The following is a 13,810-nucleotide window of genomic DNA, read 5'->3' as shown; positions in this document are numbered from 1 at the left end:
TTTTACTATATCAATAAACAAAGCATTGGTATTGGACTAAGATCCGTTAACTAGGGAAGTATAAGGACTGTTTTAATATGCCCGCTATAATGGTAAAAATACCAGAAATATGAGTCTTGAAGCTTTGTTTCCATTCAGCCTTGTAGTAGCTATTTGACATGGGCAACTCACTTTCTTTTTTAGACATCAGTTTCCTAATATCTGAAATTAATGGTTGGGCCACCTTATCTCAGATGTCCCTCTAGCCCTTGCTCTGCTGTCCAACCCTCATATAACTAAAATATTATGTGCTGTCAGTTGTCTTAGGACCTGACTCACTTGTGATGTTGCTAGTAAAAGTAAGGAATCAAGAACAGTGACAATGAAAGACCTATAGATTGCCTTTTGGTTTCCATGGTTTTTAAATACTTGTCCTAATTCCTAGGAGGGGTAGGTATCCCCCTGTTATGATAAATCAAAACTGGTTTTATCTGCTCTGGTTCCAAAAAATTTGAGACTCACCTTTGTAGACACTGATTTGGTGATTACCTTGAGATAGGAAAGAAAACTGGTCTGTTTGGGTGAGTGGCCACCTGTGGGAGGTGATGTTTCAGAGGTTACCTGGAAGCTTATTGAACTCAAATCTTACTCCAAGCTTTGTTTGTTGTTTCAGAAGACCTAAAAAAATCAGACAGACAATGAAAGACTCAAGACATGAGACTTCTTTCCAGAAGGTCCTGATTTGGCTAGTAGTTCTAATACTTACATAAAATTTGTATAAAAATGTCCTTTTTCAAGTTTATCTTAAGCACATTCAGAAATTTCCGTGTAGATCTATAGTTTGAGGTATTTATATATGCATTGGCACCTTGGCTACGCATGCTTAGAAAAATACTCTAGGCTTAAATAATGAGAGTTTTGTTTTATGATAAAGAACATCCTCAAATATCCTTTTACCTTTGTTTTGGAGCCCATCCAGAATTGCTACATCAAGTTGGAAGGAACACTTTAACCCCCTCCCTGTACCCATACCCCTCCCCTCCACTGCACACATTCATATTTCTTGGTATTATTTTAGGGATTATTCACTCAGCTTTTCTTTCCCATCCTCAGGTCCTTTTTGTTCCAGATGCCAATTTTCCTTCCAGTACCTTAAGGTTATCATCTTCCAGTCCTGGTGCTACTGTCTCTCCTTCATCATCAGATGCAGAATATGATAAACTGCCTGTATGTATGTCACCCATGCACTAAGTTTGTATTTATCAAAAAGGTTTTATGAGTTGTAGAACATTACATCTTATTTTTCACAATATTTCACCTGAAATTTCCCCTGAAGAGCTGAAGTTAAGTAATTTGTTAATAATTGTAGTATGCATCCAAAAGAAATATGTTCATATTTAAAGACTTAAAGGCAACATACATCTGAAGAGGTGTCAAACTGTATTTCCAAAACATATACAGTATGGTAAACCTATGTTATCTCAATTATTTAAAAAAAAAAGTCTTAAAGGCAAAAATGCATGACTTGGAAAAACATGAAATTAAATTCCCAATAAGATTGGTAGTTATTATATTACTCCTTTTTTCTAGAGAATTTGAAGTATGAGTCAAATATGAATTCTAATACTTATTTTCCAAAGACATTTGTTGAGCCATTTTTATAGATCTATATATAGGCATTTGTTTTTTTACCTGAATTTTATTTTGATACTTATGTTTGTGTTGTTTTTGAAGGATAATGGACATTTGCCTCTATGTTCAAGAAATAAGTTATTTAACAGAAAATTTATGCCTGATGTAGGAATAATCAGATTTGAAAAAGTGCTTCTATTTGATTTTAAAAATATTTGCTTTTTAAAGGATGCTGATTTAGCAAGAAAGGCCTTAAAACCCATTGAAAGAGTCTTATCATCTACTTCTGAAGAAGATGAGCCAGGCGTGGTAAAATTCTTAAAAATGAATTGTCGCTACTTCACTGATGGAAAGGTATATGGCCAAGTCATTTGTTTTCTGTTTTTGGAATTTTGGGGTAACTAAAGTAAGCTCCAAAACACTGAAGGCAGGTTACATTAAACTATCTTAACAACTTAAGATTTGACAAGTTTCCATTAATTTTCTTCTCTTGGATGCCTGGCATCTTACATTTCCTTCAGTAATGAAGGGAAGTGCCATCAAGTGGAAATATTTTCTGTGACCCTGGATTTATCAATTTTATCTTTTAGTTCTTGGCCTGTCAGTTTTGGGGGTACAGTATAGTATAGTGTTTAACAGCAAATGTTGGAGTTAGACTTGCTGAATTTAAGTTCCAACTCTGTTATCCACTAACTCTTATTTGTGGGCAAAATATTTACACTTTCTACACTTCCATTTTCCTCATCTATAAGACAGGAACAGTAATAGTTAGCTAATAGGGCATGGTAATTAAAGTAGGCAATTCATATAAAGAGTTGAGCACCAAATTCAGAAACTGTGATGTTCTTAACTTGTTTGCTGGTAGAGATGATGGCATTACCGATATCTATTATGAGATGTTTTCAGTTTTTTTGGTTGTTGGTGTTTTTTCCCAAAGAACAAATCCAACTTTTAATGATCTCTGAAGAAGGGTGTATGTTGATATAAAGTGAATTCCTGTTCTGATAGAGACTTTATCCCAGGTTCCAAATAGCAATAGATTATTGATATGCATGTATAACTTGCAGCCAATAGTAATGCCTTAAATGTAAAGCTCTGCACAGTCGTCTCTAAACTCATAAGCATGCCAAATTATTTACTGAAAGAGAGCTATCTGTATGATGCTGTCTATGGTAGATAACACCCCTCTCATCATCAATATAATTGACCACACTTCAGACATAACTTTCTTCCTGGCTACTGTGTTTTTGATTTTAAATTCCACAATCCAACTACAATCCCTCCTGGTTGCAAAAATTTCTTATTCCTGTTTGCACTAAATTTTTCTGGATGCAGATTTTCTAAACATTTGAAAGAAAAACAGGACTATTTTGATGGCTTGGTGACAGCTGTTCCCTTAGCAAGGTCTCTTGTGCTCGTGGGACATGTGGTGAGAGTGTACTGAGATACTTGTACATCACCCAGTTCTCAATTGGGAGAACTCTTGGGACACCCCCTAGCATTGCATGGACAGTGAACTGCAACATCTGAGACAAACTTGTGTGACACAATATCCAATCACAACTGTATACTGTTCAGAGGCTGTGCTAAAACCAGGCCTGGTAGCTGCCCCCAGCGAGTCCTGTCTGTCTTCTCTGCCTCACCACATAGCATCCAGCATGGTATTTGCTCAACTGTTTTTCCAGCCCTCTTCCAGGGGAGGCGGTTGTCCTAGGGGATACTGCAGTTTACCAAGTCAGAGGAATGACAGCATGTGTCCACTAAGCTGCTGTGGTGCGTGCATTCCCTCGTGTGGTGACCCGGCTGTCCCTCTCTCCTCAGGGTGTGGTCGGAGGCGTCATGATTGTCACTCCTAACAACATCATGTTCGACCCTCACAAGTCCGATCCCCTGGTCATTGAAAATGGGTGTGAGGAGTACGGGCTCATCTGCCCCATGGAGGAAGTGGTTTCCATTGCCCTCTACAATGACATTTCCCACATGAAGATCAAAGATGCCTTGCCATCGTAAGAGACATTTCTCTGTTTGCCAGAATAAAAGGGGTATTGGGAGAATTAAATGCACATGAGCAGTGAGGCAACCGTGAGTAGCATGTAGGTACATTGGAGGTGGAAGATATGTGTACTAAATGTTAAATAGAAAAATGAGAGAAAATGGAAACAATAAAGTTTATAATAGGGAAAAAGCTCAACCTACCAAAAAATGAAAAAAAGCCAGCATATAGAAATTGGTTTGGATTATTTTTATGAAGAGTAATGTGTGTTCTTAGTGAACTTGTAAAAGAAGTGAAGTTTCTCAGACAGGTTTTTAGCATGACTTCCATCAAGAGAATAGTGTTTTCTCTTTGGTTTAATGGTTAAGCAGAATTTGGTTCTTTTTCATTCAAACTCTAGGGTAAGCAGTCTTCCTGAATTGTGCATGGAGACAGTTGAAAGTGTGTTAATCACTGACCTTGTATCTGTGCTTCCCTCAGTTGTGTGAGAGGAATTGATCTGGGTGTGTTTTGTCTCTTAAATACAGATGAGTGTTATTTTAGTCCTGATTACTTTTGACTTATAAAGCTGAGTGATTCATTCATTCATTCATTCATTCATTTATTTGATAGACAGGGAAGCTGCCCATACAGAAAGAGTTTTCAGATAATTCAGCAAATTGATTTGCTCGTAACCTGATTCTGTAATTTTGTCAATGTGTCTATTTCTCTCTGTATGCTAGCAGTAACAAATCTTTAGAAACCCTCAATTAATAGGAAGGTAGAGGCAAAACAGTGGGACTTAACAGTACAAAGGGAAACTAACCTTGGGATACATGAGAAAAAACAACAGTGACTAAAAAACTAAACCACACAGGGAGTCCCTCAGGGTTTATATGCACAGGTTTCCTGGGACTCCTATAGCCCTTAGCGTCTCATCCACTCTGGTCAACTGCAAGCTACTGAAGCTACCTCCAGAACATAGTAATTTAGGTAATTTCTAAATTTACCACCAAATGTTCAGTTGAGAGGTTTGTGAGGCAGAGTGGCAGCCAGGCAAGCCTGCGTGATGAGTCTGGAGCCATGCTGCCTGGCTCACTTACTGGCTGCACTCTTCCACTTACTGGCTCTGTGTTCTCATGAGTTATTCAATATCAAACCTTGGTTTTCTCATCTGTAAAAAAAAATGGAATGGGTAGTATTCTACCACTCATTAAGCTGTTATAAGAACTAAAGCACTGAGGTATCTGCTTATTAAAATAGTAGAAATAGCCTAGAGCCTAATGATTTGTAGACTGTAATGATTTGAACCTCAATTTGTATATGAAACTGTTTATTGGCTTCTGGGAAACTTATCCAAGAAAATTGAGGCTTGTAAATTAAGTTGATTCATGCTTCTTGCATAATAAGGATGTAAAGATGAGTGGGTCATGGCCATTGGCCTTGAGGAACTGTGGTTTACAAGGTAGACAGACAGATGGACAGAATTGGTAATGAAATGCTCTGTAAACATAGAAATGCACCCTGTGAGAGGCCAATCTGTGGGAGTGGCCAACTGCTTGGGAATCTTAGATGAGAGGGCAGAGAGAGTGTGAAAGAATTAGTTTTGGAAAGAAGCAATGACATTGGATTCTCTGTGACAGGAGGAAAGGAGGTAAGCTGAAATGTATAGATTTTTTTTTGATTATGTGTGTGTACACGCGTGTGCACGTACGTGTGTGTGTATAGAATTTCTTCATCTTCCACTTCATACTTTGCATTTTTAGTATAAGACATTTTGTAATGTCACTGACACAGAAGCTAGAAAGGGAACAATTGAGCATGCTTAGGTGCCTGCAGAGTCTTGGAAACATTAATGGCTGAACCGGTTAATACCACTGTGTACTTTGTGCTAGAAGTACTTGCTACCTGCAGTACAGAAAAAGCAGATGTTTTAAATTAATCCCAGCTTGATTAGATAGACAAACAAGAAAGGAGAGTAGTAGATAAGGTAATTTAGAAGACTGATAAGAGTGCAGTCAGTTGTACTCTTTGAAGGGATCAAAGTAGGTAGAGAAAGAAGAGATGAGAAATGGTGTAGATATTAATGGAAGACAGTTCTGCTTATTAACAAAATATGTGAAGAAATGGGTTTCTTTGTTACAGGCTTATTGTAATCTTTAATATGCCAAATTAAATTTTGAATCCCAAAATGTAAATTATGTCACATTACACTAACTTATTTGACTCTGTGATTGAAGCCTCTTTAACATCTCCTGGGATGCCAGTGTTGGGCAGAACAGTTTTGTGTATGTAAGTTCCTGCACAGCAGACACTCACAATTATCTTGTAGCATGTGGCACTTAGGGCTCTTTGAATGCTTATTGAATTGAAATGAATTATGAATTAAGGCCTTTTAAAACTCTTGTCAAAGCCTAACAATTATGTAGACTTTTATATTAGGAAAAGCATGGATGTGCCGTGTAAGTGATTTATAGAATAATGTTGGGTGATGGTCTTGTAGCTTAAGAACTTCGCGGTACTTTGTTGCTTTAGTGCTATCATTATTTGTTTCAAAGCTAAAATAATAAAATATTAACTGAGTATAATCTAACCTTTTTAGAACATAAAACTATTCCTAAAGTTTGAAAATGTTATTTTTAATAAGTTTTTATATCTGTTTTTACATTTAGTACTGATACTAAAGTAAGTGAAAATATGGGTTGCTGGTGGTATTTTGAGTCATAATTTACAAAGCGTGTCTCTTGACCATTTGCTGGACCATTTAACTTTAGGGCCCATATTTAACCAATATATTTGTGAATTCTAATCTGTCTATTAAAGGATCTGTTATTAAGGAATAAAATATATCCAGAACGGTATGTTTCAGATGATAAAAATGATATTGTTAAAAATGAAAAAGTTAAGAAGTCTAAACTGAGTAATATAAGAACTTATTTGATTTACTTTTCCATAATGTTTAAAGTGTAAAGTGGAACAGATGCTCTGTACCTTCAATAGTGGATCTTACTTACATCAGTTTTAGGAGCTAGAGAATGTTGGTTATTGGAAGAATCATATGTTAAACTGAATTCAAAATTAGGGTTTAGGACAGTCACTTGATAGAACAGTTAAATGAGTAGCTACCAAGTCAATGAGAAGTTTAGAGTAAATGTAATTGGTCTATATACAGTTTTATAAATAGGAAAAGCTTTGAAAAGTTCAAGAATTTTTTAGTTCTAGTACTAAAACATTTCCTTTGTCCTTCATGAAAATCAGAAACATGATTTCATCATTAAAAATCTGGTTGGTGACATCTCCATTCTCATAAATGACTTCAAAAACCCTTCATTTCTTCTAGTAGAAGATTCTCATGGTTCTTTGTTTTGCCACTTATAGTTGATTTATGTTTTATTTGAAAGTCAATTTCTTGATTTCATTTCCTTATGCTAAAATCATTTAAACATGTTTAAGTTATAATTTATGTTTTGGTTTTTGGTTGGATTTTGTTTTATTTTTGCCTTTCCTCCATTTCATTTTTGGTTTTGTTTTTAACATTCCATGTGCACCCACCATTTTTCCCCCAACAGTGACCTACCTCAGGATCTTTGTCCTCTGTACAGGCCTGGAGAATGGGAAGACCTAGCTTCTGAAAAGGATATCAACCCATTCAGTAAGTTCAAATCTCTCAACAAGGATAAACGGCAGCAGAATGGGGAGAAAGCAATTATCTCAGATTCCAAGTTGACAAAACCTTCAGAAAAATCACCAGAATGTGGCACACCTACAAAGTGCTCAGACAGCCCTCTGTCAGAAAAGTTAAAGAAGCTGGAGACCTCTGTGGAGACAACCAGTGTATCTACCATCGTGAATAAGGCCAGCAAGGAACTTTCTGACTCTCATGCTGCAATGGACTCTATAGCCAAAGAAAACTCCCTTTTAGGGGAAGATGATGACTTTGTTGACTTGGAAGAACTTTCTTCTCAAACCAATAGCAGAATGGATAAAAGAGATGCCTCTAAAGAGCACCTTTCTCTTGACCAGGAGACGCTAAGGAAGGCTAAGTCCCAAATAATCAGTTCTGATACAGAAATGCAGGTGCAGTCAGCTCTGAACTTTTCAGGAACAGAGAGTGATGCTGAACTGAAGGGAGCCCTAGATTTAGAAGCCTGTGAGAAGCAAGATATAATGCCAGAGATGGACAAGCAGTCTAGTTCCCCAGAAAGCCAGGTTGAAAACACACTGAACATACAGGAAGATCTAGATAAAGTCAAACTCATTGAATATTACCTTAATAAGAACAAAGAAGGGTCACAGTTATCTGACAACTTGCAGAAGGCAGAAATAAGTGATGGCAAATGCCTTGAACCAGTGGGAATAGATATCACCCTTAGTAGTTCTCTTCCCCAGGCAGGTGATCCCCCAAATGAGGGCAATAAAGAGCGAGGTGTAACCTGGGTGAAAGAGAGAGAGCCCCTTCCACTGCAACTTGTCTCTTCTGCAGAAGAAAATTTGAGTAAAGAGTCCCTAGACTCCTCTTTGGAATCAGCTATGGACAACAGCTGCCAAGGCACACAAATGGATGATAAATCAGAAATTCAATTATGGCTTTTAAAGAGAATTCAGGTACCCATTGAAGGTAAGCACATTTCTTTAATGCTTTTATATTGCATGTATAATTCCATTTCTAAAATTTGTACATGCAACAGCAAAAGTATAAATTTTTGAGCATATCTTCTTAATAGGGCATATATTACAGATACATTAATATTAACTGTTTTGGAATTTGAACTATAACATATATTTCTATTTCAAAAGTCCTTTGAAACATTTTTTTCAAACAATGGTGTGTGGTGGAAAACTGTGGGCACTTTGGCGGTGAGAAATTATGCTGACTGCACTTGAGGGGAGAAAGTCTGTATTGTGAAAAAAATAAGGATATTTAAACAATTAAAATTAAAAATAAAATTTTTGTAGGTGTCTTTTTTATCTTGAATTTCTAAGTCTAAAATATTTTTGAGGGTATTTCAATTCTAAACTGAATTGTTATGGTGTCACTGCATCCTCGATATCATTCATTAATGTGTTCTTAGGAATTGTACAGTGGTTCACTATTTGCAACTGTATTTGATTTATCTTTGTTTGCTTGTTTTTTTGTTCTGCTTGCTTCCCTATGCTTCATCACAAGTGATGTAGACCAACCTGAAACGTCCAAAACTTTTCCCTTATGTACTAAAAATCTGAAAATTTTTATTAGTCCAGACATGATGATCTGTTCAATGTTTCTGTGATGGTTTGACTTCTCATTGCTAAGCAGGGATGGAACACTTTTCTTGGTAAGCTGAAAGGTTTTACTATCACCACTATTGTCAATATTGAGGAAGATTTTATTTCATGTGTGATTCAGATATACTTCCTTCAAAAGAAGAGAAAAGCAAGACTCCACCCATGTTTCTGTGCATTAAAGTGGGAAAACCCATGAGAAAATCCTTTGCCACTCACACCGCAGCCATGGTCCAGCAGTATGGCAAGCGAAGAAAGCAACCAGAGTACTGGTTTGCTGTTCCTCGGGAGAGGTGAGTGTGGGCTCACATAGCAGCAGCACGTCAATGAGATTCTAATTAAGTTTTGATTTTTAAAATTTTTAAATACTTTTATTCTTGAATAAATGATTTCTCTTAATTGTACATTTTCTAGAAGGTTATTATTTGAGTATTATTTAAGTACTTTGAGTAGTACTTAAGGTGCTTTCAATATAGCAAATTGGACTTAATGTTTGCTGAACCACTATCATCACTTTCTACTCAGTTGAATTTTAAATGAAGGATGATTTAGATAGTCTCAAGTGCTTACAATTGGAAGTGTTCTTCCTTTGAAACTAAAGGAACACCATGGAGTAGATCCAGAACCCTCTAAGTGCAGTAGAAGGCATGATTGTGATTTTTCAAGTGCTGCTGAATGCTGGGGGAATTGAAGGCTGACCTCAGCAGGGAGTCTCTGATTCAACAGCATGAGAAGTGTGACATGCAATCAACTGGGTAGTTCAAGGAAGTCTCTTCCTTCAGAGAGATCTGTATCCTTAAATTGTCAAAGAAGAAATTTTATTGGCTCTGTGGCAGTCTTGGCTAGTGATGTAAGTCTTAAGGATAACTCACTGAGGACATTTTTATAATAAAGAAAATTAGAAATATTCTCGAGGAAAAAAATTGTTTTCCTATTACATATGTGGTAATATAAAAATGTCTTACAGTGCCTTGCAATCAGTTTTCAAAATTGCTAAATTTAACATTTTTCCTTTCTTAACTAGACATTGAATGTTATCTGGACAGACCTTGTGGCTCTCACCCCTGCCAAGAATGAATATTCACTGATTTTCCATAAGCACAACTAGAGCAAAGTTAAAATCCAAACAAGGGCATACCTTCTGACTGATTAGTATCCAGAATAATTCTCATCAAGCTAATTGCCTCATTTTAATCTATTATAATTTAATGTGAAAAATAACTGATAGGATTTTAACAAATGAATTTGCTTTCATATGCTTTCCCTGTCTTAGCCACATAGCCACATTAACACAGACATTAAACATAGTTTGTTTTGTGTTTATGTAATATACTCTTCTACCAAAGTCCAAAGTCCGCAGCCCTCACGATATCTCATTGAAACTTTAAGGACCATGGGAGATAAAAGAAAATGTCTTTTATTATTTTAAAATGTTTCAACAGAGGTCATGTTAGATTTCTAAAACCCTGTTAAAATCAGAATTCTAAAATCAAAATTTCTCAACTCACAATATTTTAAAAATTTAGGTTAATTCCTGACCTTATAGCCCAGGAAAACAAAACACTGAAACTTTCAGGGCACATTGTGGGTTGAGAATTTAGTAAGTAGGTCATACTTGAGCAAACAGTTACTGAGTACTTCCTTACTGGCAGGCATTGCTTAGTTCTAGATAAATTAGACTGAGACCCTACCCTGGGAAACTTAAGAAAATTACTGAAAATAGTTCTTAGCACTTTCCCGAGGCTTGATATATGGTTGTATTCCTAAGGTATAAATACTGTTCTATATAAAAATAATTTCTTTTTTTCACAACCAAGAAATTATTTCTAAAATAACCAATTATTTCTGTTCAGAATGAATACTTTCCCCAAGTATTTATGGACTCTTAATCTCTGAAGTGTTTTATAATAACTGATTTCATATTATTCAGCTTTTAAAATAAGATGGGAATGGAATTAAATAGCAAGAATTATGTACAATTTGCCAAGTCATGCATAATATTTGACTCAAGGTGAATTCATTGGCTAGTGTGATTTTGTGTAAGCTAGTAAGAGAGAGAGAGAGGAAGAAAAAAAGGGAAATTTTTTTCTTTGGGTAATTGTAATTTTAACTGGAAAATAATTATGCTAAGATAATTTTAGCAACACCTGATCATGCAGATAAGCCGGAATCTATTTTGCAATCTGCTTTTTCCCCTACTTTATATGTTGTTCACAGTATTTGACATGAATGACTATTTATCATTTCTTTGACACACTCTTTCCTTCTTTCATCCCTTCCCAGCTTTCCCTTCCTCTGCTTCCTCATTAAATGTTACCCATTACGTTTCTTACTCTTTTTCACCATCTGTACAATTGTGTACATCTAGTAATTCAATTTTCTTATATGCCAGTCATTCTTGCTGTCCTTAGAAATTACTATTGAGCCTCAAATACATACATACCTAGTAGTCGTTAGTATTTGGATCATTCATGGATCAAACAAACTCAAGACTTACCATGCCCAGAACTGGGATTTTTATTTCCACCTTTATGCCTGCTACTGTCTCCACAACTCGTGCCTTCTATTTTCTCCATTATAGTAACCAGTACTACTAACCATTCCATTTCCAAAGCCAGAATGTGGGCATAATTTCCCTGCATTGTTCAAACACCACATTCAGCTTATTCTCTCTAACATCTCTAGAATTTCTTGCTCCTGTTGTGATCCTCCTGTGGACAACTAGCCACATTTAACTGTTAAGAAATGTGTGTCAGAATTACAGACAGTTTTACTGGAGATGCCTGACTACAATTGCTTCTCCCTGCCTTTTCTACTGTACCTATTAGTTCAAATGTTTCTTATTCCTCTAAGAAGCTTTTCCTGTCTTGTTCAGATACGTCTGTACTGTACTCATACTGTTCTGTAGATATGGATTACTTGTGACTTTTTCCTACTGAACTTTAAAGTTTCTGAGGGCAGGGCCTCCCCGGTGGTGCAGCAGTTGAGTGCTGGGTTGCGAAGCTGCCCACAGCCTCTGCAGCGCTGGTTCAATCCCCGGCCTCTGGGCGAGGGTCCCACTTGATGTGCAGACCTCTCCTGCCACCCACTGCTCCCCTCAGCAGTGTACTTCGTCAGTCTGCCTGCTCTGCTCTACTCTCCGCTCTGGCTCTGGTGGATTCTCTCACCCTCCCGCGCTTCCTGCTGTTCTGACTGTTCCCAGTGCTTGTATAAATAAATAAAAATTTTAAAAAATCTTTTAAAAAATCTTTAAAAAGAAAGTTTCTGAGGGCAGAGCCCACATTTGTCCTATGTCCTGAAAACAGCATAGGGTCTAGTATTTAATTGATATTTGTGTGTGTTGGATGGTTGCCTGAATAAAGTAGTCTAATAGATAAAGAAATTTAAATAACAGTCTTGTAACTAAGATTATGTATAGAAATTATATACATACAGAAAAATGCAAAACTATAAGAAATAAAAAGCTCATGAGTTTGTTATACAAAACTATCTACAATTTTTTTTAAATTTTGTAGCCTTTCAGCCTTTTATCCATAGTGTGTGTATGTGTATAAGTATATATAATGTTCATAAAGCTATATATGTGTATATGCACACATACATTTATACTCTTTTGTAAACTGCTTTTACATAAGCATGTTTCTCTGCAGTCAGTATTTTGTGTGCATATATAGTGAGCATGCATTACTTTTGTAATGAGAAGTAAAATCATAAAAAAGAACATTGTCTTATTAAACTCACATTATAGTAGGAATTGTAATGTGATAGAAAATGTAACAGAAAATGCCAAGTCCTTCTTGGAGACTAAACAGAATGCTTTTAAGAGCACTTGCCTTGGAGAAAAAAGGGTGAATTAAAGGAATCACAAACTGACCTAGCTTTCCAGCTTAAAATCTTTAACCATAGTTAATGCTCAATTTTCTGTTCAAAGTCATCTTGCTTTAATGGGATCAGGGCTAAATTGAAATCTTTAATGATTGTCAGTGGCAAGAGGAGCATCATGCTGCACATTCTATAAAGTACTCTATTTTTTGAAACAATATAGGTCCTACTTAGCCAGGCATATTTCAGAATAAAAGCCCTATAACATGTGTACACACATTTAGTTTTATTGCAACAAAGCAACTTATAAACTTTTAATATTTAAAACTGACCATTTTTCCTTTCCAGTGAAACAAATTTAAAAATAGAAACAAAATTAGAATAGAGAATATGAATTCCAAATAAGCTCCTATGGGTTACACTGATTCTCCCATTGAGTGGCAGAGCTCAAGTCATCATTTGGAGAGAATTTTATTTGTAAAATGTAATATTAACATGCAAGGATGTCCATTAAATATAACAGTTATACATACCAAAGGAGAAGCCATCAAACCCCATAAATTTTAAGTATCACACACCTTTATATCATACTTTTTATTATGATGTTTTAAGGTAAAAAATGTTGCTAATGAAGAAAAAAAACTCCAAAAGCCTCTCAAGCAATCCCTAAAGGAATTACATTTCATTGTTATTTAACACAATTCTAAGTTTTAAGAAACTAGTGAATAATAAGTTATATTCAGTATTGTTAGTCACTTATGGAACTAAATAGTGTCTACTTATTTTTTTAATACTTTAGAATGTTTTGAAGTGATTGCTTCCTTACATTCTTTACCTTTTGTTTCATCAGCCTGAAATTTGAGAAATTCATTACCTTTCAGGGCACCTTATTAGGCAGACACCCTTCAGTAATTTCAGTAACAAGTTTTGGCAAATGCCTTGAGTTAATCAGACCTAAGCTCTTGAAAAAACCACTCTATAAAAAAGCCTTAGCTGTGGTGGCTGTGCTTTCTGCTGCAGGAGTGAACACCAGCACTTTGGAGAGTAACTCGTGGCATTTCCATTGCAGGCTAATAAATCTCTGCCAGTGTGTGCTGCACACAGTGTTCAGTAGTAAGTATACAGAAACAGTAATTACTGCCA

General features: G+C 36.0%; 1 protein-coding gene across 3 annotated transcripts in view; it reads left to right on the top strand.

Annotated features, from left to right (window-relative positions):
• Positions 1-13,810, top strand: part of NCOA7 (nuclear receptor coactivator 7) — a gene marked incomplete at both ends in the record, with an annotated part of 109,542 nt that overhangs the window by 69,288 nt on the left and 26,444 nt on the right. The window contains 5 exons of one of the 3 annotated variants that reach the window (XM_084228196.1): positions 1,093-1,206; positions 1,840-1,965; positions 3,433-3,617; positions 7,186-8,201; positions 8,970-9,138. In XM_084228196.1, the coding sequence (XP_084084322.1) occupies positions 1,093-1,206; positions 1,840-1,965; positions 3,433-3,617; positions 7,186-8,201; positions 8,970-9,138 (1,610 nt within the window). Of the gene's footprint in view, positions 1-1,092; positions 1,207-1,839; positions 1,966-3,432; positions 3,618-7,152; positions 8,202-8,969; positions 9,139-13,810 lie in introns of all 3 variants that reach the window. The other 2 variants (XM_084228195.1, XM_084228197.1) reach the window with 2 other exon arrangements.

This window comes from Talpa europaea (assembly GCF_964194135.1).
Source record: "Talpa europaea genome assembly, chromosome: 2".
In the NCBI taxonomy this organism is placed as follows: Eukaryota; Metazoa; Chordata; class Mammalia; order Eulipotyphla; family Talpidae; genus Talpa; species Talpa europaea.
Note: the sequence above shows the minus strand (reverse complement) of the source record. Positions and strands in the feature narration are given on the sequence as shown.